The 24073-nt window shown below is 51.3% G+C and overlaps 5 protein-coding genes and 1 pseudogene across 6 annotated transcripts; 3 read left to right on the forward strand and 3 right to left on the reverse strand.

The window, feature by feature from the left end:
- Positions 1-797: 797 nt before the first annotated feature.
- RHOD (ras homolog family member D) lies at positions 798-1889 on the reverse strand (the record flags this gene model as incomplete). Its single annotated transcript, XM_079537401.1, has 5 exons — positions 798-965; positions 1039-1143; positions 1338-1447; positions 1573-1660; positions 1746-1889. The coding sequence occupies 5 exons, from the start codon at positions 1887-1889 to the stop codon at positions 798-800; spliced, it is 615 nt and encodes a 204-aa protein (XP_079393527.1).
- Positions 1890-2869: 980 nt separating this feature from the next.
- On the forward strand, positions 2870-3811 carry GPR152 (G protein-coupled receptor 152; the record flags this gene model as incomplete). The annotated part of the gene is made up of 1 exon (XM_079537761.1): positions 2870-3811. The coding sequence occupies exon 1, from the start codon at positions 2894-2896 to the stop codon at positions 3809-3811; it is 918 nt and encodes a 305-aa protein (XP_079393887.1). The 5' UTR covers positions 2870-2893.
- A 1302-nt stretch (positions 3812-5113) lies between these two features.
- LOC306948220 (mas-related G-protein coupled receptor member H-like) lies at positions 5114-6334 on the reverse strand (the record flags this gene model as incomplete). Its single annotated transcript, XM_079537760.1, has 2 exons — positions 5114-6115; positions 6290-6334. 2 exons carry the CDS (start codon positions 6332-6334, stop codon positions 5114-5116), a joined length of 1047 nt encoding a protein of 348 aa, XP_079393886.1.
- A 4767-nt stretch (positions 6335-11101) lies between these two features.
- Positions 11102-12091, forward strand: LOC306947687 (proto-oncogene Mas-like; the record flags this gene model as incomplete). Its single annotated transcript, XM_079537069.1, has 1 exon — positions 11102-12091. The coding sequence occupies one exon, from the start codon at positions 11102-11104 to the stop codon at positions 12089-12091; it is 990 nt and encodes a 329-aa protein (XP_079393195.1).
- Positions 12092-15622: 3531 nt separating this feature from the next.
- On the forward strand, positions 15623-16619 carry LOC306947688 (proto-oncogene Mas-like; the record flags this gene model as incomplete). Its single annotated transcript, XM_079537070.1, is given in 4 exon segments — positions 15623-15863; positions 15866-15971; positions 15973-16392; positions 16394-16619. Coding segments are annotated over 4 exon segments (993 nt in total).
- Positions 16620-22778: 6159 nt separating this feature from the next.
- LOC306948221 (proto-oncogene Mas pseudogene) lies at positions 22779-23799 on the reverse strand (annotated as a pseudogene). The gene has a single exon. The product of its transcript is annotated as a proto-oncogene Mas pseudogene (transcript).
- Positions 23800-24073: the final 274 nt, after the last annotated feature.

The following is a 24073-nucleotide window of genomic DNA, read 5'->3' on the forward strand; positions in this document are numbered from 1 at the left end:
CGCGCCCGGCCCGCTCCGGCCCGGCGCCTCCTCGTCCTCCTTCGCCCCCTCCTCGTCCCCCGCGCCGCCCGCCGAGCTCTCTTCCCGCTCCCCGCCGCCCGCTCCCTCCCGTCAGCCGCCAGCCCGCTCCCCGCCCGGGACGCGCTTCCCCTCCTCACACAGGAGCCGCCGCCGCCATTTTGAACCCGTCAGAGCCTCACATACACACTGCCTCGGCCGCCGCACTGCGCCTGCGCCGCCCCGCGCCCCCCTCCCACCCCGCCCCCTCCATCGGCCGACGCCGTGCGCGTGCGCAGCCCCGTGCCCGGTTCCTCCAGCCCCGCCTCGCCGGAGAGAAGGGGTGAGAGCGCGCATGCGCGCGTCCGCGGGCGCCTTACTGGCCGTATCTCCGGGGCGGCGCGCTGGCCACGCCTCCTCGTGGGCACGGCTCCGCGCATGCGCGCGGGGAACGTTTCTACGGGTGAGCGCGCCCCCGGGGCCGGCCGTGCGCGCGTCCGTTTGCGCCTCTGTTTGCGTGCGTGCTGGAGCGCACACACGTATAGTGTAATCCGTGCTCGGGTGGAGCTGCCATTCCCAGCCTATCCCCATCCCGTCCCGTCCGTGCACCGGCGCTGCCCACAAACACCACATCGCATTGATCACTGAATTTTAATACCACACCACGACGGTGCTGCGTGGGGATACATCCGTTCCTGTCCAGCAGGGCTCAGGGGTCCCCAAGTCAGTTCCCAGCCCCGGGGGGTGCCAGTGGTCTGCGTACCGGGGCTGCTCTCCTGCCAGCCTCATGGTGCTGGGACTCAGCAGAGCGCACAGCCGTTGCGGGGCCACCTCTTGCGGCGGGGCCGACGGGCGCCACGGAGTGCGATGGTGCAGGCCTCAATGAAGACGTCCCTGACATTGTCCCGGTGCAGCGCTGAGCACTCCAAGTAGGCTGCAGCCTGCACCTGCCGGGCCATGGCCTCCCCCTGCAGGCAGCGGTGCTGAGCCTTGGGGGAGGACGTGGAACGCGTCCCTCCCGCGGCAGGCAGTGGCACTGACCTCCTGGAAGGTGACAGACTCGTGGTGGCCCTGCCGCAGGTCGGTCTTGCAGCCCACCAGCAGCACCGGGACACCTTTGCAGAAGTGGTTGACCTCCGGGTACCACTGCGGGAAGGAGATGGGGAGTGGGACAGGCAGAGGGACGTGCAGGACAGAAAGAGAGAGAGACAGACTGACAGAGGGATGGGACAGGCGGGTGACAGGAAGAAGGACAGACATTGGGACAGACAGCGGGGCGAGCAGCAGCCCTGGCTCCGTGTCCCCTTTGTGGGGTTGGAGCAGCTGCGGGGCTGCGTTACCTTCGTTAGGATGTTGTCATAGCTGCTGCGGCTGGTGACATCGAAGCATATGAGGACAACGTTGGTGTCTGAGTAGGACAGCGGGCGCAGCCTGTCGTAGTCTTCCTGCCCTGCGGTGCCCCAGCAGACGCCACCCATCACACACAGGTTCCTTGCAGAGGAGCCCCACCTGTCCCCAGCCCAGGGGGTGCCAGCTGGGGACACCCTGAGCGTGGGGCAGTCCCTCTGGTCCCACCTGCTGTGTCCCACAGGTGGATCTTGGCAGGCTTGCCTCTGATCCGGAAGGAGGCTGTGTACTTCTCGAACACTGTGGGGACGTAGACCTGGCGGGGACAGGAGATGGCACGAGCAGGTCCTCGGGGCTGGAGTCCCCATCCTGGTGCCGCTGGCAGGCTTTAGGCCCCTCACCTTGGGGAAGTCCCCTCTAGCAAAGACCATCAGCAGAGATGTCTTCCCACAGCCCCCATCCCCGACCACAACGGCTTTGATCTCAGCGACCGTGGGCTCAGGGGGCCCCAGGGCCGAGCTCTGACTCTCAGGCAGCGGCTGCATGGGACGCTGTGGGCTGGGATGTGGGGACAGGCACGGGGCTGCCCAGAACACTGCGCCCGGCCCTCACCCCTCTCCCACTCCCTCCCTGCTCCCAGATTTATTGCCCAGAGCATCCACAAGAGGCAAAGTCCAGGGCGGAGGGAGGGAGTGACTCACGGCCCTGCCAGTGCCACCCTGTGTCACAGCCGGTGATGCACTGGGGAGCTATGTCCCTCCTCAGGGCCTGCCCCAGTGCTCCCCAGTGCCACCCACGGCTCTGTCCTACTGCTGAGGGGTTTGGGGTCAGGAGATGCTCAGCACCTGGGCACCCCCTGGGGAAGGAGATGCTTCCCATGGTGTCCCCGTGTCCCTGTTCTGGACCCAAAACAAAGTTCCCCCATCCCTGTGACAATGGGGTGCCATGCCTGTGAGCTGCAGGCAAATGCAGACAGTAATGAACAATCTCAGAAGGATGCCAACACATTGGGAAGAGTAGGGGAGGAGATGGCAGTGCAATAAAACAATTAGGAAGGTGGTAATTGCCACTTTAATGAGATATCAGGTTGAATCCTAAAAGCACAGAGATTCTTTCACAGCAAGATGAAGCTGCTGCAGTATTTGTCCTCAGGGGTATTCTCCCAGACAAAACATTTCTGTCAAGACCAACAGAAATTTGTTGAGTGCAGAGGCTTGGTGCTGCAGCTGCTGTTGCTGGGTTGCCCAGCACTCCTTGCAAGCTGACTCGGTCCTGCAGTGGTACCCAGAGAGCAGCTATCATCCAGAGGGAGCCTTGTGGGGACCCGGAGACCCAAGATCTCCTCATCGAGACGAAAAAGCCCTGCCAGGACCGGCCCCAGGCTGCTGCCTGGAAAGGTAGGGATGGGGCAAACCCACACCTTGCCTTGTGCCCACAGACCGCCTGCAGCTCCCCCCGCTCCCCACTGCCCTCCACAGTGCTTCCACCCTGCTTGCTGCCCCTTCCCACTGTTGCCCTGCTCTGCCCACAGCCGGAACCACCTCATGCCATGGAACCCAGCCACGCCACCCCGTCCCCTGCATTGCCGATGGCTGCTGGAGAGAACACGTGTGAGATGGATGTCTTTGATGCGGCTGTGGATGGGGCCACGCTGCTCATCAGCCTGTGTGGGCTGGTGGGTAACGGGGCCGTCTTCTGGTTGCTCAGCTGCCGCATCCGCAGGAACCCCGTCACCGTCTATGTCCTCAACCTGGCCATGGCCGACTTCACCTTCCTGCTCTTCATGCTCACCTACACCCTCCTCAACCTTCTGAAAGACCTCTCCTGCTCCACGCTGCCCATCTTAGTGAAGCACCTCGTATCACTCCTCCTGCTCTCGCTACTTGCCCACAACATGGGCATGTATCTGCTGGCGGCCATCAGCATCGAGAGGTGTGTGTCCATCCTGTGCCCACTCTGGTACCGCTGCCACCGTCCCCAGCACCTGTCAGCCGTGGTGTGTGCCCTGCTCTGGGTCCTCTCCATCACTGTCATTGCCGTGGTGACATCCCTGTGCCTGTCCCACCAGCAAGAGCAGTGCCGCCTGGCACTCATCGCCATGTACATCCTCAACTTCCTCCTTTTTGCCCCATCCATGGTCATTTCCAACGTGATCCTGCTCATTAAGGTGCTGTGCAGCTCCAAGCAGCGCCAGCACAGGAGGCTCTACATTGTTATATTTCTCACAGTCCTCTTCTTCCTCCTCTTTGGAGTCCCCCTCAGCGTCTGGAATTTCATGCAGCATTTCAGCTCAGACCCACTTGGGCATCACCAGGTGGTTTTCCTGCTCGCCTGCATCAACAGCGGCATCAACCCCTTCATCTATTTGCTGGTGGGTGGCAGTAGGAGGCACTGCTCTTTGGCATCCCTCCAGGTTGCCTTCCAGAGGGTCTTCGAGGAGACCGGGGTCACTGTGATCTCCGCCTGAGAGCCCACTGTGATTGTGCTGGCCACAGCCGCCATCCTAGCTGCATGCCCACACTCACATGGGCAGACCTGCAGTCACCCTCCCATGGCTGCATATCAGGATGTGTCTTTGCATGGTCATTATTTTACCCCTATCCCTGTCCCATTCCACTCCTGTTTGTCTGCATTCCATCCCCAAATGTTCCCCCTTCCCATCCCTGTCTCATCCCATTCCTATCCCTGTCTCAGTCCCTGTCCTTGACCTGCCCCCATGTCTGTCCCCATCTTCATCCCCATCTCCACCCCATTTTTGTCCCCATGCTGTCTTGTACTGTCCCATTCCCTCCTTTCCCAGTTCCCATCTCCATCCCAATACCTGTTCCTTCCCTGCTATCTCACCCTTCCCCACCCCATTCCCCATCCTGTCCCTATCTTCACCCTCATCTCATTCCATCCTCATCCATTCCCATCCTCATCCCATTTCCATCCTCATCCACATCCCACCCCGCAGCCCTACTAGTACCCATCCCAATTCCTGTCCTACTCAGTCCCATCCTGATCCACGTTCCATCCCATCCCATCCTCATCCCCTTCCCCATCCCGGTCTAATTCCCATCCCATCCCCACCCTCACTCCCACCGCAGTCTCATTCCCACCCCTTCCACATCCCCACTCCGGTCCCGTTCCGTCCCCGCGTTCTCCAGCCCCGACCGATGCGGAGCGCGGGGCTCTGCTGCCCTCCAGCGTGGAAAGTGTAGAACGCTGCTGCCCTTCAGTTGCTGCTGCAGTCCCGAGGAATACCGACCGCTTCGCAGCTCTTTGCGGAGGATCTGCCGCCTCCGGGCTCCACTCCGCTGCGGGCATCTCCGGGTCTGCCCCCCCAATAAAGCTGCTGCTCTGCCACTGACTCTCATTCTTCTGCATGGCTGGGGGTGGAGGGCGGGTTGGGGTTCTCTGGTCAGTGGAGTGGGGACAGGCACGCGGGTGGCTGGCACCACAAATGGGCTGGGGTGTGCACATGGTGTCTGCTGTCAGCAGGAGGAGGCACGGCTGGGGAAGGGCTGCCCAGGGGTTGGGGGACAGGGGCTTAGAACACTGAATGTGTTTCATCCTCTTGCATGTGGGTCAGTCCTTCCCAAAAAGCAGAGAGGCTGGGAGTAGCGCCTCAGGGACATCGCGGCTGCACTATCACGCACCCGAGGGTGCAGCGAGAGAGTGATATACCAGGATACAATGCAGATATTTATTGACCGTGCTCCCCAGGAACACCAACCCCACCCCCTAACCCCCCAGAATTCTCCTAATGTAAAGCAGTGGAAAGGCTTCAAGGGGCTGAGCTCAGCGTGCGCATCATGGAGTTGTTGCTGCTCACACCATCATCACCCAGCTCCTCAAAGACCCTCTGGAAGGCAACCTGGAGGGATGCCAAAGAGCAGTGCCTCCTGCCGCTACCCACCAACACATAGATGAAGGGGTTGATGCTGCTGTTGATGCAGGCAAGCAGGAAAACCACCTGGTGATGCCCAAGTGGGTCTGAGCTGAAATGCTGCATGAAATTCCAGACGCTGAGGGGGACTCCAAAGAGGAGGAAGAAGAGGACTGTGAGACATATGACGATGCAGAGCCTCCTGTGCTGGCGCTGCCTGGTGCTGCACAGCACCTTAATGAGCAGGATCACGTTGGAAATGACCATGGATGGGGCAAAAAGGAGGAAGTTGAGGATGTACATGGCGATGAGTGCCAGGCGGCACTGCTCTTGCTGGTGGGACAGGCACAGGGATGTCACCACGGCAATGACAGTGATGGAGAGGACCCAGAGCAGGGCACACACCACGGCTGACAGGTGCTGGGGACGGTGGCAGTGGGTCCTGCCGGAGCAGAAGGCAGACACACACCTCTCGATGCTGATGGCCGCCAGCAGATACATGCCCATGTTGTGGGCAAGTAGCGAGAGCAGGAGGAGTGATACGAGGTGCTTCACTAAGATGGGCAGCGTGGAGCAGGAGAGGTCTTTCAGAAGGTTGAGGAGGGTGTAGGTGAGCATGAAGAGCAGGAAGGTGAAGTCGGCCATGGCCAGGTTGAGGACATAGACGGTGACGGGGTTCCTGCGGATGCGGCAGCTGAGCAACCAGAAGACGGCCCCGTTACCCACCAGCCCACACAGGCTGATGAGCAGCGTGGCCCCATCCACAGCCGCATCAAAGACATCCATCTCACACGTGTTCTCTCCAGCAGCCATCGGCAATGCAGGGGACGGGGTGGCGTGGCTGGGTTCCATGGCATGAGGTGGTCCCGGCTGTGGGCAGAGCAGGGCAACAGTGGGACCCTGAGAGATGGGTGGGGAGAAGAGCGGAGGCACAGGGAAGAGAGGGGGCAGGGCACTGCCAGGGGCTGCTGCAATGCAGAGGAAGAGCCCTGAAGTTCTTGTGGTCCCCGAGAGAGCAGGGAGGGAGCGAGCAAAGGAGAACGGGAAAGGACGAGGGAAAACATTGCACTTAACTGTAAGTTTTATGAAGCTGCTGCGTAGGGCTGCCTTTCCATCCATGCTTGGGCAGACTGGTGTCAGTCTCAGCATCTCATGCGCCCTTTGGAGCCGTATCCTGAAGCAGATCCCCTCAGGCCACTCGTACAATGAAGAACGTTCCCCAGTCCCTTGAATGTCTCTGGTTTCTCCTTGGCTGTTCACCTTGGCTCCACTGTGCCATGCACACCAGCTCCCCCAGCCACAGCGGAGTCCCGACAGTGTCAAGAAATGTTTTGTAATCACCACTGCGTCAGAGCTCTGCTTCCTTGTTTTTATTTATCTTGGCCTTTTTTTTTTTTTTTTCCTTTTTGTCTTCCCACAAAGGAAGTGGCTTTTGCCAGAAACCATGAAAGCAGACATTTGTGAATTGCTCCTCAGGAATTTCTGATTCAAGGCATTTCTTTCTGCACTGTGACTGACAGCTATGAGACCCTTCCTTCTGCTTCACATTTCACTATTCCTCATAGGGCTGTTACTGCTGTGATGCTGGCAATGTTGGTGATGCTGGCAGTGATGGTGATGCCTGTGAGTCTGGCAGGGTGGTGGAGCACTTCTTAGAAGGTCTTCTAGGAAGAGTAGGGGGATTGTTGGAAAATATCTCTGCAGAAATACACCACCAGAGGGGAACCAAGAATGACCGTTTGTTGTCGGTCTAATTCAGACACTAACAATTGACAGCAACCAAGCAGCACTTCACAGATCCCATTGGTTATTGGTAGTGCCCCTTAATGACACAGGTACTCAGAAGAATGCCTTCTCTGGTGCTGTGCTCTGTTGGAATTCTCTGCATAGACTTTTCTTGAAAGAAAACAAAAAGGGACAGGATTTCTGGAGCTTAATTTCAGACAGCTGGAGGCACAAGAAGTTTTGCTGTAGGTTGGAGGAAGTGCATTTTATCTTGTAGGCATTTAGCTTTTCCCTTTTGGAAAAGGGGAATTCTCAGGGGAATTGGTAAGGTTTTGCAGCCAACATGGAGCTTTTCTCCAGATGTCCATTTTTGCCCTCATAAAGCAAACCAGAATCAGGCACATGGAAAAGCCTCCAGCCTCTTGCTGGCACCACTGTGCTCCTCCACGGCCAAGATGGGACTGGGAATGTGCCGAGGGGAATTGGGAGCGGGCGGGGTGGAGGGGCTTGTGGTCAGGGGAGGAACATCTGGGTAGGGATATGAGAGATTCAGAGACAGCAACAGAGACTGCTGCGAGATTTGGCAGCACAGCTGCTCACATAGCCAAAGCAGAGCTCTGCATGAAGATCCTTGAACTTCACTTGGGCTACCTAAGCAGCCTGAGGGGAAAGGGTCTCTGCTTGCTATGGCTCTGCTGGAATCCTTCAGAGCTTCGTCCCGGGTTCTCACAGTGAGATGGTCTCAACCAGGTGCTGCTGCAGGTGGAGGAGTGCGAGTGATGGAGGTCCTGCAGAAGCCACCCCCAGAGTGCACCGGATATTGCAGCAAGAGGAATTTGGATTAATTAAATTCAGTTCATTCATAAGTTCCTGTGATTTGGAGTTTTGTCCAGCTGGCTCTGGATGTGGAAGAGACGGTAAACATCAGACTCCAGCTTTGCTTTCTGCTCTTTGTTTCTCCCTGGGCTTGCTGTCAGCCTCTTAGCAGAAGCGTGAAGGTGGGGTTGTCCAAGGAAAGGTGCCCGATGGTACTGCTGGGCTGGGAGCTTTCTGATGCAGGGACATGTTGCTATAAACAAGGAAGCAAAGCAAACGTGGAGTCCTACAGGGTAGACATATAATCATGGAATCATAGAACCATTAATGCTGGAAAAGACCTCTAAGGTCATCATATCCAATTGTTAACCCATCCCCACAACTCATAGAATCATAGAATTACTATGGCCAGAAAAGACCACTGCCATCCCCAGGTCCAACCCCAACCCATCCCTGCCATACCCACTACACCATGTCCCTCTGTGCCACATTTCCACACTTCTTGAATACCTCCAGGGACAGTGACTCCACCAAGCCTTTCCCACCAGCCCTGCAGGGGCGCAGGCACCTCATTCTTGGTCCTTCTCTTGGGATGTTCATAGGGAGGGGACCCGCAGTGAACCTTGGGGATGTGGAGCAGTGAGGAGAAGGATCACAGAATCTCCAGCTGAGGCTAGAGACACCTCTAGGTCACCTGCCCCAACTCCTGTCCCAGCAGGGCCAGCCAGGGCAGGGGCTCAGGCCCAGGTTTTGGTGGCTTTTGAAGACCCCACAACCCCACAGACTGAATAACCAGAGGAGCACAGCACTGGGAGTCACTGCTTTCCCTTTCATCTCTTCCCTTTCCCCAGATGAGGAGACTGCAAGGAGTACGAGGGACCCACATCCTAACACCACGGCCTCACCACTTATAGGGACTGTGGGGATGGATACAATGGGATCCAATGGAATCAGATGCTTTCCAGCCCATTTTCCCCAAATGTCACCACTAGCATCACACTGCTCTTCAGCCTGTGTGGGCCATCCTTTGGCTTCTCAGCTTTCACATGCAGAGGAATTTCTTTCCTGCCTACACCCTGAATATGGCTGTTGTGGATGCCTACTTCCTCTTCTGCATGTCAGTGTTCCTTGCCTCCAAGTGCAATGTGCTCTGGGCCCTCACCTGTGTGCTCTCCATGCTTGTGTACTTCAGGTGAGACTTGGGTCACTCCAAAGGCTGCTGAGTTGTTCTGGCAACTTTGTGTTTTCTCAGTTTCTGCTTTTTTGGCCCCTTTATGGTGGAACAGAGTGATCCTGCCATTAAGCTTAGGTTTAGTTCATGGCAGAACCACTTAAGAGAGGCCGTATGCTGTCATCTTGGTGACCCTGACCTATCATGGAAGTTAGAACAAGATGATCTTTGAGGTCCCTTCTAAGCTAAGCTATTCTATGATTCTATTCTGTGATCTTCCTCACTGTTTTCTTCTTCCTACTCTTTGCCATCCCACTTAGTGTACACTTCTTCCTCAACTTCTTTGTCTACACTGATTTCATATTTGACATCTGCCTGCTGCTGGCCTCCATCAACAGCAGCATCAATTCAGCTCTTTACGTGCTGGTTAAGAACTACAGAAGCAGAGCATCCGCTGCCTTCATCCTCACAATTCCAGAGGAAAGGACGGAGAGGGACATAAGGGACATTTTCAGCTCCATCTGGCTTGGTGTCTGCCTGCACCACTGGCAGAGGACACCCATCTCCCTCAGCCTGACCAGAGCTGGCAGCATCATTCAGCAATCAAATCTTTACACTGTCACAGGGTTTATCTGGGGAGGCAAGAGGGGACAGGCAAAGAAACAAGTGCCTGTGATCAGCACTGTGTCAGCTGGACGGAGGACAGACAGACAGAAAGGCAGACAGTCTGCTCTTTGGCAGAACACGCGCGTATATAGGGCAGCGAGCAGGATGTGCACAGCATTATGCAGGCTTTCCTTGGAGCCTGCCTTCTGATCATCTGCTTGCACTTGAAAGGATCTACTTGGCAAGGGAGTTCTGTAGCTGGGGAGGCAAAGGCAGCACCCAGGAGGGAGAGAGGGAGAGATGTCAGCAGAAAGCCATGCACCGCTCTCCAGTGCAGCAGGAACTCTCTGAATTTCACAGGCATTGCAGCCACCCTGAGCAGGTCTCATCTCACTGAACTTTGCTGTCCTGGGAAGCCTTGGTTAGCTCCTGTGCACACAGCAGAATGCTGTTGGGAAGTGCCAAATGTCACTGTGAAGTTATGGCACACCTGGTTTGGAATCAGACAGAAGTTCTGCAGCAATGCCAAGATTGTAGCACAGGATCCTAAAGATCACCTCCTGAACAGGCTCCTCCAGTTCAAAGATATGGCCATTTTAGGAACAGGGTTGCTTTAAAGTAAAATGAAAGAGGAACCTGATGGAGAGACAATCCGCTTCTCCCATAGGTCTGGCTTCTGAGATCTATTAGTCATTTCCTGTATGACGATTATTACCAGAACCCTGATGCCATCAAATACAATGAAACAGTTTTCTTTTTTATCCTTTTTTTCGAGAATCCCTGAGAATGTGACAAATATGCTTTGTGGAAGGACCTAAGAAAAATGCTGATGGGTGCTGCACAGGCTCTCCAGGACATGCTTGTGTCCAGTTTCCAAATGAGAGTTTGGGGAAACCTCGTGTGAAGATCCCATTGTGGGTGTAACAGCTGGCAAGATGATCTGAGTCTGCAGCACATCTGCTCCTGTGAAGATCTCCAGGCTGCGACAGGAAAGGTCAGACTTCTCTGGGTTACTTTTTTCAGCCTAATCAGTGTCTCCCTTCGTTGGTTTTGAATAGGTTGATCAATTTGCATCATATCTGAATGAAGAAGGATATTGGGAGCTACAAATCTGGTGGTAAAAGGTGGTAGGGGAATACAGACATGGTTGACTTACTGAAGGAACCCAGCAACTGAGTATTATCAATTGTAACATCATGCACCTGAGAGTCCATATCAGATCCACTCCCTAACCCCCTCTCTCTTTGACATCTCCAGGGACAATCCCATCATCTTGTTATTGCCCTCCTTCAGACCTGTCTCATCCAGAGCCAGAAAGAAGGCATCTCCCTTGCTTTCACTCCTCGCCTCATATGCACTCCTGTGCAAGGAATGTCATGTCCGCTCCTCTCAACCCCCTTCCGCCCCTTCTGTCTCTCATTTCTCTTTGTGCTCCTCCATGTGAAAGGTAGGGCACAGTTACAACGAGCTGAAAATCCTTCTACAGGGGGTCATCAGATTTTCTAACACATCTCTGTCTCTCATCCCTCCAGCTGTGTGAGAGGAAGCTGGAGCAGCACGGTTTCACAATGAGCATGCCACTCCCCACCGCAGGAAGAGCCAGCCCTGCTTGCTGGAGCCAGCCCAGCACGATAGCTTACAGCAGAGCTTGGCACCACGGGCTGCTGAGGCAAGCTGGCTCCTATGAGGACGACTATGACTGGACCCACTGTGAAGCCAGTGCTTTGAGCAAAGTCCCTGTCACAGTGCTCATCTGCCTCTGTGGGCTGGTGGGCAACGGGGCCATCCTCTGGCTACTCAGAACCCGCGTCCGCAGGAACTTCATCACCATCTACATCTTCAACCTGGCCATGGCCGACTTCACCTTCCTGTTCTCCATCGTCATTGCCCTCATAATATTTTATGGCCCACAGAGCTTTTGTCACAGTCTGGGCTCACAGGACGTGATGACAGTGTTGAACATGGCCATCACCTTTGCTTTCATCTCTGGTGTCTACCTCACGGCAGCCCTGGGTGCCAGGACCTGCCTGTCTGCCCTCCCACAGCCCCTCTGCCCTTGCCAGAGCTCCTGGTGCTTGCCAGCACTCCTGTGTGCCCTGCTCTGGGCCCTTGCCCTCTTGCTCACTGTGACCCTCTATTTCTCCCCACTGATGCTAATTGCCTTTGTCTTCAGCTACCTCTTGTCGGTGCTTATCCTAATTCTTTCTGGTTTAGCCCTCTTTGCTAAGCTCTTCTGCTGCTCATGGCAATATCCGCCGAGGAAGCTCTGCATTGCAGTCTTGCTTGCTGTCACCTCCTTCCCCTTCTTCACTGCTGACTTCGCTTACTGGCTGTTGCTAAGGCTGTTTGATTTTTCGGCTCTTGATTTTGGCACCTCTCTCCTATTCGCATGTATGAACAGCAGTATTAAACCTGTCCTTTACTTTCTTGCTGGGTGCTGTATGAAGAAGTTCACAGTCTCCGTGAGGGTTGCTTGCCAGAGAGCTTTTGAAGAGGTAATGGAGCCAGAAAACGTAGGTGAAGCTTCCCAAGAAAGCACAGTGGAAACGGATGTTTAATCCATTTGAACCTTTTGCTTGGAATCTTTTGCTTTGAATCTGGCCTATCCAGCAGGGCTGAGCTGTCTCTGTTTCAAAAGGAGCTTGCGCTACTCTGTGGGCTACTAAAGCAGAGCCACAGAGGCTCTCAGTTCCTCATGGTGCTTTGCCTTGGGGCTTCTGCTGAAGGGTTGAGTGCTGCTGGGTATGAGGGTCTGGGCAAAACTCTTCTGCTTGCATCTCCATCGTGTGTGCAAAGACTGTGTGGAGACCTCCCATTCAGCTCTTGAACAGACAAGTGAGGCAAAAGAACCTCTACACCAGCAGCATGAAGGCTCCTTTGGGATGTTTCCAGCTCTCTGGACAAAGCTTTTGTGGACATGCTGAAAAGAGAAATATGTCTTAAAATCCTTGGAGCTGCTTTCCTGCAAAGACACTCTCCTCGCAGCTAAGAGCATGAAAAGAATGTAACATACTTACATTACCTACTCCACACTACTGAATTACATTAAATTACTTATGGGACATACTTGCACAGCATTTGCTGTTTGTAAAATGTCATTGGTTTGCTGGGGTGTGTTGCACATGCCTGGGGAAGCCTGGTCCATCAGAGCAGATCCTGTGTCTTCTCCAGGCAGAGGCTCAGGAGCAAAGTAAAGCTTTCTTTATGCAGCCACCAGCTGTGAAGCTCTGTGCATGTGAATAAGACCTGTAGACCCCAAGCTATGCAGATATGAGTGTTTGAGGACATGGCTTGTCTCATCCAAAGACAGGCCAAGTGAAACAGGTGCCCCTCTGCAGCAGGCTTGCCCTCTTCCCATCACAGGGACACAATTTCTGCTGCCAGCCCCGAGGAACCCTGCCAGGCAGGTAACCACTCCTGGAGCACAATGCCTTATCTCCACACCTGACTGCCTGAAAATATCTGGAAACACCAGGGCTTTTTTGAGCAACTCATACAGAAATCATGATTTAAAAAATGTTATCCATGCAAAACGACTCTGGGAAAGGCCAGCAGGATTTTTGATTTGCAAATCAAACCTGTTTAGCTGCATTCAAAACTTTCTGAACGATGTCTCCTTTTTTATTTGTTCTTTTTCCCACTAGTAGGCACCTTAGGCAACAAGCTATATATATATATATCTGTATATATACATATATGTATATGTATATAAGTATATATATATACTTCTGACTGATTACTGTCACCTTGTTCTCTGTTCTGGTAAAGGTACACAGCTTCTTTTGCTGTCAGGGCAAGGAGCTGTGCCTACAGTTGATGGAGGTTTATTTGTAATGACAGAGGCAGGGGAGGAGAAGCAGGCACTGTGTCACAGCAGGAACGCTGACATATCTCTTCCCTCTGGGAATGGCATCCAGCAGCACCCTTCCTAATGCCTAAGAGGGACACAACTCTGCCCAGCCTGGGGCATGAAGGCTGCTAAAGTGACTTCTCCATGGGATCTTTTAATGTGGCACTGAAATCATGGCTGAGTTACTTGTGTATTCCCTTTGCCTTACTTTAGGAACAAAACCATGGGAATTATAAGGTGTACTAAAAGAACATTACTGCTACAAAACAAAGGCTGTTAAAGATGCCATAAAGAAAGCAGATAGCCAGAGTTCTGGCAGAAGTTCATTTCAAGTCAGATAATGATTTAGGTTGCTTCTTATGAAACCTGGTTGTCAACAGAGAAAACTGCGACAAGCTGCCCCTCAACCCCAACTCCTGCCATGCACTGGTTGCCCCCCACCAGCTCAGGCTGCCCAGGGCTCCGTCCAGCCTAGCCTTGGGCACCTCCAGCAATCCCATTATGTCCTCCACCTTCATCTTCCTGTGGCATTCAGTGTTCTGCTGTGCACAGGTGGTGATGGAAGAATTCCCCAGCTCTCATCTGCTACTTTGCAGTAGCTTTACAGCCTGTTTCGCCAAGGGGATGGTGGGGATGAGGCCTGGCAAGATGAAGGTGGAACGGTGAAAGTGAGCTGAGCAAGGAATCATTAATAGCAGGGGCAAAATAGCAGAAAGCCCTCAGAAGTCTCTAGCATCCTGTGGCCATAATGCTCCTTCTACTCATCATTCCACAGGTGTGGAACCACTCCCAGCCATGCCAGCCCTTTTCCTGGCCCCCAGGCTCCATCACACCCACACCCTGCACCTGGGATGCCAGCAGAACCTTCTCAGCAGCAGCCAAGCAGGCAGAGGCCTGCTCTTGTCTCATCTTGCTTTGAGAAATCACCAGTGTTCAAATACATAACAGCACCAGGGCTTTGCCCATGCATCTAATTGCGCTCTTAACATGCATGAGATTACGTTTTGTTGGGTACACCGTGCTGCAACTGTGTTTTTATTCATTTAAATGGTTCCTCTCTCACAGTCTCATCCTCTCGCATTGTCGTCCTCATGGCTTATATTCTCTCTCATGCGTTTTCCATCTTCTGAATCCTTTTTTTGAGAGTTATTGCCTGTTTGTCATCCCCAGTAATGAGATCCTCCAAGGAGATCTTCTGATTTCACATACTGAACACACAATAAGGAACCTGGTCCAGAGTCTCTCCGAGGAGAGCCGGTCCTGAGACCACAGGTAGACTTGAAACAAGGCTAGAGCAAGACAGTGAATGGAGGTGGAGGTGGGGATTCAGGCAGGTACAGCTCTTTCACAGCTCAGCCAAAGCCTGGGTACTCTGACCTAACACTACCTGAAGCTCATGGCCCTGTAGTCGGGGTGAATGGAAGGGGTCAGGATAAAGGCCAGCTGCTGCCTTCAGGACCATGGAAGGGGGAATCAGAGGGCCTCAAATTGGACAAGTTAATGTGCTGTGATGTTCAGCATAGTCCACTGTTCTGGCATGTAACACATTGATCTGCAAATCCAGCCCTAGATCTTCCTGGGCTGGGATGTGTCTTTCACAGACCTCTCACTCTCTGCTCGGACAGCCCAGCCTGCATTGTCTGTCCTTGGCACTATGCTCCTCTTCCTTAACCTCCAAGCAGAAGACTCTGCTTGCCCTTGGCTCAGCAGGACTTTTCTTCTGTTGTTTTGTGACTATATCTAACTGCAGTACACACCAGAAAGTATGCCAAAACTCTGCCCCCAAGAAAGCAGGAGAAAGTCTTCCACCAGTGGGTGCACACACCAACAACCAGTAATCCCCACATGGCAAGGCAAAGCTGTGGATGGGAAGAGGAAAAGGAAGGGGGTGACAGCAGTGTGACGATTTTGTGAGGTGGGTGAGCCTCCTGACACAGCCTCTCGGCACAGGTCTGCTCTACAGGATGAAGTAAAGTGGGGTGTTCTGGCAGCTCTTATCGCCTGGCAGACCTGGCCCTGTGATGAGCCGTGAGTTGGAGGCTGGGCTCGGGCAGGTGGGAGATGCTGCCTGGCCAGGGATGGAGTTGGAGGCTGTCCAAGGCACGGGGGGGTTGGGGTCCTGCCCAGCCTGGCCTGGGGCTGATGAAGGAACGTGGGCAGAGATGGCAAGTGTTGGGAGCTCCGATGCCCCTCACTTGCCTCCCCTTTCTCGTCTTCCATAGGAGGCAGAGGGAGAGGGATGAGGCATGCCCCAGAGCAGGAGCTTCACCACGGCAGACCGTGCCGCTCCTCAGCACGCTTTGTGCTGAACTACACCATTTCTGGGTACACAGACTCTTGTGAAAATATCACATCAGAATGCTTCACGCTGAATTATGAATATAAGGTCAATTTAGGTGTCTGTATGGAGATCTCTTTCTGTGGACTTGTGGATAACGCGATAGTCATGCGACTCCTGTTCTTTCACGTGAAGAAGAACCCACTGTTTACACTCTAAACCTGGCCATTGCTGACTTCTCTCTGCTCCTCCTCTTTGCTCTGCTCGTGTTAGCTTTGAGCTTAACCATCTGTTCTCTCTTTTACGACATTTTTTTCCTACATGAAAATTTACATTGCAGTTGGATTTTTATGCTACTTTTATCTCGGCAGCCTGGGTCTCCTTACTGCCATCAGTGTGGAGAGGTGTGTCTCTGTCTTCTTCCCCATTTGGTATCGATGCCGTCAGCCAAAGCACTTGGCAGGCATCGTGAGTGGGCTGCTGTGGTCTTTCACTGGGTCTTTGGTTTCCTTCACGTATCTTAGCTTTAACTTTGGTGAAGAACACAAGAAAACGTTTGGAGCTGTATCTGTTGCAATATGTGTGGCTTTTTCATTGATGATGTTGATTTCCAACCTGCCCTTCTTCATCAAACTCCAGTGCAATTTTCGGAGACGGCATCCAGGGAAACTCTATATTGCTGTCCTGATCAACGTGATCTTTTTCTTCGTTTTCATTATTCCTTTCAGTGTGGAACCTTGCAGATAGACTGCAATTGTTTCCCAAAGGCATCTCTCTGCTGCTGGCGATGCTGAACAGCAGCTTCAATCCTGTCATTTGCTTCCTCGTGGGCCGCTGCTGGCAGCGTTGCTCCCTGTGCTCAGTGACCGCTGCCCTGTGCAGAGTGCTTGAAGAGAAAGCGACCAGCGAGGAGGGGAGCCCTGCACCTGAGGACAGAGTGGCTGAGACCATGGTGTGAAACACTGCTGGTGAGGAGGCCTGGAGATACAGAGCCTCACTGGCAGTCTGTGGGCTGCTGGGGTGACACAGCTGGAGCTTGATGGGAGGGTGTGTGGCACGGTGCTGCCAGTGCTGCCCAGCCAGGCTCTGCTGTGTATGGGCTGTATTCCCCGAGGGAATGACTCTTCTTGCCCTGGTCCTGTGAATAAACTCTGATTCCTTGTGGTCAGCAAGTGAGTTTCATGGTCTTTGCAATAATCCGCTGAGGGAGAGTATGGCATGTAATCCCTGGGGGATAGCAGGACATCTCTGCTATTCAAGCAAGGAAGGGTTCTTCAAAAAGGATTGCACAAATGGGCAAATCAATGGATCAGAGTGGGAAACAAGGGTAGAGAAGAGGGGTAGAGAAGAAGACATGGGGTAACAATTTAGGGGATGGAAGGGAGGGAGAGAAAAGGAGAGAGAGAGAGATGAGGAAGAAGAGAGGGAGAAAGAGAGCATGTGAAAGGAGAAAAAGACCCCAGTGAATTGTACCCATGGTACAGATGAATAAGATTTGGTGAGACAAGAATCTCTAATAGGTAAAACCCCATTTTCAGCCCTTTCCAACCTTCAGATGCAATCTGTGAAGTGACCTGCCTGGGCCATTCGATACGAGGCAGTGGGTGAAACCCTGATGCTGTCATACATTCACGTGCTGCTGTTCTCAGTGTGGGGGGTCTCCTGGCCCAGCACCAGGTACAAGCAGTAGAACCCAGCAAGGCAAAGCTGTGGGTAGGGGAAAGAAAACGGAAGGAGTGATATTGAGGAGCTGTGGGCAGAGATGGCAAGTGTTGGGACCACCAATACCCCTCATCTGTCTTTTCTTCCTTGTTTCTCATAGGAGGCGGTGGGAATGGGATGGAACAGCCAACCAGAGCAGCAGCTTCCCCATGGCAGGGACCACCTCAACAGACTCCTCTCTTTTCACTGATTCCTTGGATGCTGTGAGGGACAGGGGTAGGGAGCAGCTCTTCTGATGAATGACAAGCTTTGCTGGTTGACTTGTCTCTGTTCAGGTGGGGTGCTTGGCTCTGTGGCTTGGTGATGCATTTGATGGCCGTGTGGCTCCTGATCTTTCATGCAAAGAACAGCACCTTCACTGTCTGTATCCTGACTCTGGCCATCGCCGCCTTTGATCCGATGCTCTTTTGTTTTGCTTTCCATTTGTAGTGCGAGATTTTTTGTTTGTTTGAACTTCCCAGATTTGATTTTCACTACAGTTCATCTCACGCTTCTCTTTTGTCCCTTTAGCAGTGTGTATCTCCTGAAAGCAGTGTGGAGTGATGTTTTTCTGTGCTCTTCTAAGTCTATACCGATGCCACCACCACAGTCACTTGTCAGGCATCACGTGGCGGGTGCTCAGGGCTTTTCCACCTGCTTAACTTCTATTTGCAGTAATTTTTACCCAACATCTGTCTATGGTGACACACTCAGCTTTGTGGCCACCATCTCAGGCTCCTACAAAGACTTCCAGTGATGCAGATGCCATGTACTGGGGAGCAGAAATGGGGTCGGATAGGAGCAGCAGGGCCTGGAGATGCTGAACCCTTGCAAGCAGATGGAGGGTCCCCATCCCCTCATCCCAGTATAATAAATTCTTGTTCCCTTTGGTCAATAAATAAGTGTTTGTGGTTCTCTGGGAGCATCTATATCTGCCTAATTGAATCTAGGTATAAAGAGAAAGTATCTCTGGACTTTGTATTATTCACTCCAGAGAGCAAGAACAGCTATTAAATACTAGACTAACATAGCTGGAATCAGCTGCTATAGAAGAAAATTCACTTTTCTGACATTTTTCACCCCACAGTGACTTGAAGGTTTTTCCTGTATCTAATATAAAAAAATTATTCACCTGGCTCAGTCTCCATCTCTTGTTTTCATTCTTCCCTTTGTGTCTTCTCATTACGATTTGCCTTATCCTTAGTGCTGCCTTTGACAGTCATTTACACGTTATTTCCTCTCCCACATGTTGTGCAATGTTGAGCATTCCTGGTGCCACATAGGCCATTTGGTTATCAAGAATACCAGAGTTCTTGGCACCAGCCATGAAGCCAGGAATTTAAAGATAAGGTCCTTCAATTGGTTTCCATTTCCTTACCCAACACAGGAGGCAGAGAAGAATGGATGATCTACACATTAAACTCCTTCAGCTGTCATTCCAAGGCCATGAAGCCCCTTCTGATAGCCCTTGATCCACATCTCTCCCTGTATGGAAAAGCAGTAAGGGGACATGGTCTGCTGGCTTTACCAGGCTAGGTAGTTTCCTGGTGATGTTCCTCACCTGACCCCCAGGAAGGCAGCAGACTCATCTAAGAAGAGGGCATGAAGAAGCTTGGCATGTTGGTCATTCCCAGGCTTCATGGCCTTGGACAGCTGGCTTTTGAGGGGCATATACTTAACAGCTAGCATGACGTAAGATGCTGAGGAGAGGACAAAATCATGCAAGAATTTGGAGAGATGGGAATCAGCCAAGTGTGGAATAAGTGCAGAGGAAAAAGAATAAGACAACCTAACAGAAAAGAAAGAAAAGTAAGTGGAATGTTGCTACTTAGAATAATAGGAGATGGGCAGGCATGGCTGCACAGTGACTGCGTGCATGTATGCCTATGAGAGGGGACAGAAAATGGTACAACAGGGAGACAGAGCACCAGATGGTGATGTAGATGGTGCCATGTAGATGGTGAGGAATTGGTCAACTTAGCCCTCAAGTGCTTACCTGCGCAGCTGAATTGAGCTCTCAAAGAATCTGGCATCTGTAATTTGCTTCAGGCTGTCTTTCACTTAGTTTCTAATTTATCCCATTGGATTTTTGGGAAGGTGAAGATGTTTCTATTTTCAGGTTTCAATGTGTGTTCTTTAGTACCAGCCCAGCAGAGCAGGTTCTGACAGGAAGGAATGTGTTTACTGCGTGGAATAGGATGGGGTGAAGTCAGCAGCAACCGAGAAAGGGGTTCTTCTATGTCATGAGGCAAAGCCACGTTTCTGCTCTGATTGCTCTTAGATCAGGTGGGGAGCAAATCACCTCCCAGAAATTCCATCACTAGCGCTGTGCTGGTATACATCTTGAATCTTTGGAAGGCTTTTTATGCTCTTGTACTAGGGCCAAATGCGCTTAAGCTAGGGATGTATAAACAAGCAGCCAAGAAGAGATAGAAGAAATTCTCAGAGGAATGGAATTTGTTTCATTTTGTCTTTCTTCTGAAATCAGATTTGACAGGGATTAGATTATCTAAGAGAAAGTATACATTTTCCCAACTTTTCCTTCAAAATGCACTTCCTGTGCAGCATCCTACCCCACGTACTGTCACTGACACCACGTACAGCAAAAGGTGATGACAGTGCCTTCAAATGAGACACAGGCACCACAGAGCAATAACAGGTAATAAAGAAGGAAGATTGGCTCACCCTTTCCAACAACCAGTGATAGCTCAAGAGAAATACAACCTCTGTGCAGAGAGATGCTACTCCCTCCACTGCCAGCCCTTAAATGAAGGTGAGGAGGGGTGGATCCAGGCTCTCAGTCCTCCAGTCACTCAGGTGCATTGTTTGCACCTGAGCTCCCTGGCTTAGCCAGGCCTTTTCACCTGGTGTTCAGCCACTGGCTCAGGGTTTGACCCAGTAATTCCACTGCACCCCACAAAAACCAATGGCTCATCCCGATGGGGTGAGGAAGAGACAGTTCTAACAACGTGTCTGTGCAAGTTGTGGGATGGATAGGTGTTGGCCCCAGAGGGACAGGTCACCCTCCAGGTGCCATACTATGAGGAAGCAATGGTCTTCCTCCTCTTTCACATTCAGTAATCGCCTTTGAGCAGATCTGACCCACATTTTGTGATGTTATTACTTGACTTTGTCATCTCTAGTAGTTAAAATCAAGCAGAGTTTGGTGTCAAGCTGACAATTCTTTTATACATGACTTCTTGCCTGCAGACACTTTGAAATGCTGTCTCCAGTCTGGGTAGGACTGAGTGACCATGTTAAGCTTTTAAAGCATACAACTTGTAGGGCCTGAGGTGGGGTTTTTGAAATGTTCTCACCAGCAAGCCCGTTTGCACTGTTTTACCTCCCCTGCTCTCCTCTTCATCTGATCCCAAGTTGCTCTGTGGGTTGTGAGACATCACTTAGCTGTGAGCTTACGAAACCCCTAAATAGTGCAAAAGAAAACTGTCTAGAGGTATTGCCTCTCCTCCCACTCCCAGTTAGCTGATTCTGACTCTCCTCCTTCCAACAGGACAACACAGCTTTCTCCCTGCCTGCTTCCCCTTCCCTCCCGTGGCACTGTTATGCTTTCCACTGTGCTAGTTCAGGGTGGAAAATCCTGCCAAGGATGTTCATTTCATTGCTGACTTCTGGACCACAAGAAAGCACTGCAAATATCTGCAGATGCCACCTCTGAGAATGCCTGTCTCACACCACGCATGGGTGCCTGCAGTTGTCATTTACATACAAGCGTCACCTTTTAAACAAGGGAAAAGCCAGAAGGTGTGTTTGCTCTGAACGGCGCTTGTCTTCATGATGGGTACATGTGGGGACAACCAGGATGGAAAGTTTTTCACAGCGTACGTTCCATAGGTTTTCATCAGTTGATGGCTTCTTCTGAGAAGATAAACATTTAGTTTTTAATAGAGCTTGTTTTCCATTAAAAAAAAAAAAAAAAAAAGCCTTGAAACATTTTTAATAATAAAGGAAATGAGCTGAGCCTCTTCTCTCCCAGTGATAAAATCATTACAGATATTAAAAAGAATACATTTTAACATGCTTTCAGATAAATGGACGGTTTTTTCCCCCCATCAATAGAAGCCAGAAGCAAAGCAAATCTCACTAAAAACAACTGATGACATAGGCCTGGTCTGAATCAACTATGTGTATGATGCAGAAAAATCTCATTAAAAATTAAAGAATAATAGAAATGAGACTCAATTTTTCGGCTTTCAAAAACAGTAAAGAGGAAGTAAAAAGCAACCACAGATGCTGGGGTGACCACTATTTTTAAGTGGTATTTTTTCAGTATTTAAAAAAAAGGCAAATGAACAGAGAAAAGGGAATAGACAGTAGAAGAATGCAGCTTCCCTTAAGAAACTAATTGCAGATGAGAGTACGAAGAGGAAATCAGCAAGCTTTCTCATAGAAAATGTCTTGTATTATCTTATTCTATTGAGTTAGGTTAAAAGAGCAAATCTTGTGTGGAGTAATAGTCTAACATTTCAAACAATCACATCTTATGTGTCCAGTCATTGGGGCTGAAAAGAATTTCTTGCAAATTTCTGATATGTACTTATCTTCCCTTTTCTGTTTTATTATTTTTTTTTCTTTTCTTTGAACTTATTTCTTCCAGTAAGTCAAGACGTGTTGGATGCCATGTTCTTATCGTCTGGGAAGGGAAGAAATAACAAATTCTTGCTGCAGTTAAATGCGGGTACTTTTGTGCTGTGTTGGAGACAGCTAAAATGATACATAACTCTAACTCTGTATTTACTTGAAATGCAAGAAAACAGTGCATGCAACAGAGTGCATGGAGTTGCAAGGCAAATTGGAAGGGGATGGAGCTCTTTTCCACTACATTACACCCACAGTGTGAAACGCTCCTATTAACTAATAACTATTAACTAATTAACAGAGACTTCCAGAACATGAAGCATTTCACTATTTGAAATGCTCACATTAGAAAGCAAAGAATCATTCACCGTACAAGCCACAAAGATTGCATATGTTGCTGATGTGCAAATAGTTAAGATTAATGGAGTTGGACTCTCCTCTGGGAATCTCTTATCTGATTTCAACAGGAAGATCATAGATCCACCCTCATCTTCAGAGATCTGTGTAAAAAAAAGTGACTGAATATTAATGCTCTGAGAAACAGAACTTAATATTGAATGGTAAACTGAGCAGGATTCCTGTGATGAGACGCAGCCACCAAGGCATTTCGCCTTATCTTATCTTATCTTAAGCTGCTGAGAAGAAATGCAGTCCTAATGTGGGCAGAGCCTCAAGTAACTAGTGAGAGGGCAGGTGTTCAGAACGGAGACTGCTAAGGTTGGGTGGGATGGACCTCCAGCAGTACCTCAGAGTTCTTCAGCCCTGTGAGCAATCACCTCTCATCTCCAGAGCACTAGTGCTGAGTGGGCACAGAAGGGTGTTAGGAGGACATAGTTACTGTGTCTCGGGTATCCCGTTCCTCTTTGTCATCTGCCGAATCTTCAAAGGCCCTTTGGAACGCCAGCCTGAGGGTGAACTTGATCCTCCGGTCCCTGTAGCTCCCCACAAGGAAGTAAATGACAGGGTTGAGAGTGCTGTTCACACAGGACAGCACAAAGCCGATCTCGGGGGAATAGAGGAATTTGTAGCCCAAGAAGTCAAAGAGGATGAGGACGCTGAGAGGCACGGCAAAAATGAGGAAGAAGAGCACGGTGAGCATGATGATGGTGAAGAGCCGTCCTGTTCGGAAGTTCTGGGAGCTGCACTTGACTCTGAGGAAGAGGGTCAGGCTGAAGAACACCATGAGGGGTGTGCAGACCAGGAAATCCAAGACGCCAATGGCAATGAGCAGCATCCAGCAGCTGCCGGAGGGGCGGATGGAGCACAGAATATAGCCAACCGTGTTCAGTAGAAGAGAAAGGCCCCAGAGCGAGCCGGAGATGATGGCAGACAAGTGCTTTGGGCGGTGGCTTCGGCACCAGATTGGGCAGAGGACGGAGAGGCACCTTTCGATGCTGATGGCTGTCAGGAGATACAAGCCGGTCCCGTACATGAAAAGATCCAGGAAGAGGAATATCCCAAATTGCACTCCTACGTTGAACTGCATCAGATACTGGATGCTCTCGATGGCGATGCAGAGGAGATAGCCAAAGTCAGCGGCAGCCAGGTTTAGGATGTAGACAGTGAAGTGGTTTCTGCGGATGCAGAAGCCAAGGTACCATAGAACCACGCCATTTCCCACCATCCCACAGGTGGCACTGATGAGGCAGAAGCTCTCCATGAACTTGAGAACGGCATATGATGGCTCTGGCTTTCCTGCAGCGCTGCTGTGATTAGCTCCTTGGACCTGGTTGTCTGTGTCTGGGAGGAAGAATGGTGGAGTCGAAGTACTCATGTTGGGTGACTTTGCACACACCTGCGGGCAGAGAGGAAAGAGGTGGTAACTCGTGAGTTTCCCTCATGATAACCCGATGGTGTTTCTGGATTCATCCCAGTTCTCTGTAGCCAGAGCTAGATGGCAGAGGGAGAGAGGGCAGAGTTTTACTTCTCAAAATGTTGTATTTCAGGCCAAATTCTATACAGCACGTAGGAAAATTTAAACCACATGTTTGTCACTCCTTTGTTTTAATTCACTTCTGAGGCCTTTTTACAGTGGAAAACATGCATTTTTAAAAAGAGCAAGAGCATCTCAGGTTAATCGTGCCTGAAAAGTACCTCTTTTTGTTGCCTGAGTAA

This window comes from Tetrao urogallus (genome assembly GCF_951394365.1).
Source record: "Tetrao urogallus genome assembly, chromosome: 6".
Taxonomy (NCBI): Eukaryota; Metazoa; Chordata; class Aves; order Galliformes; family Phasianidae; genus Tetrao; species Tetrao urogallus.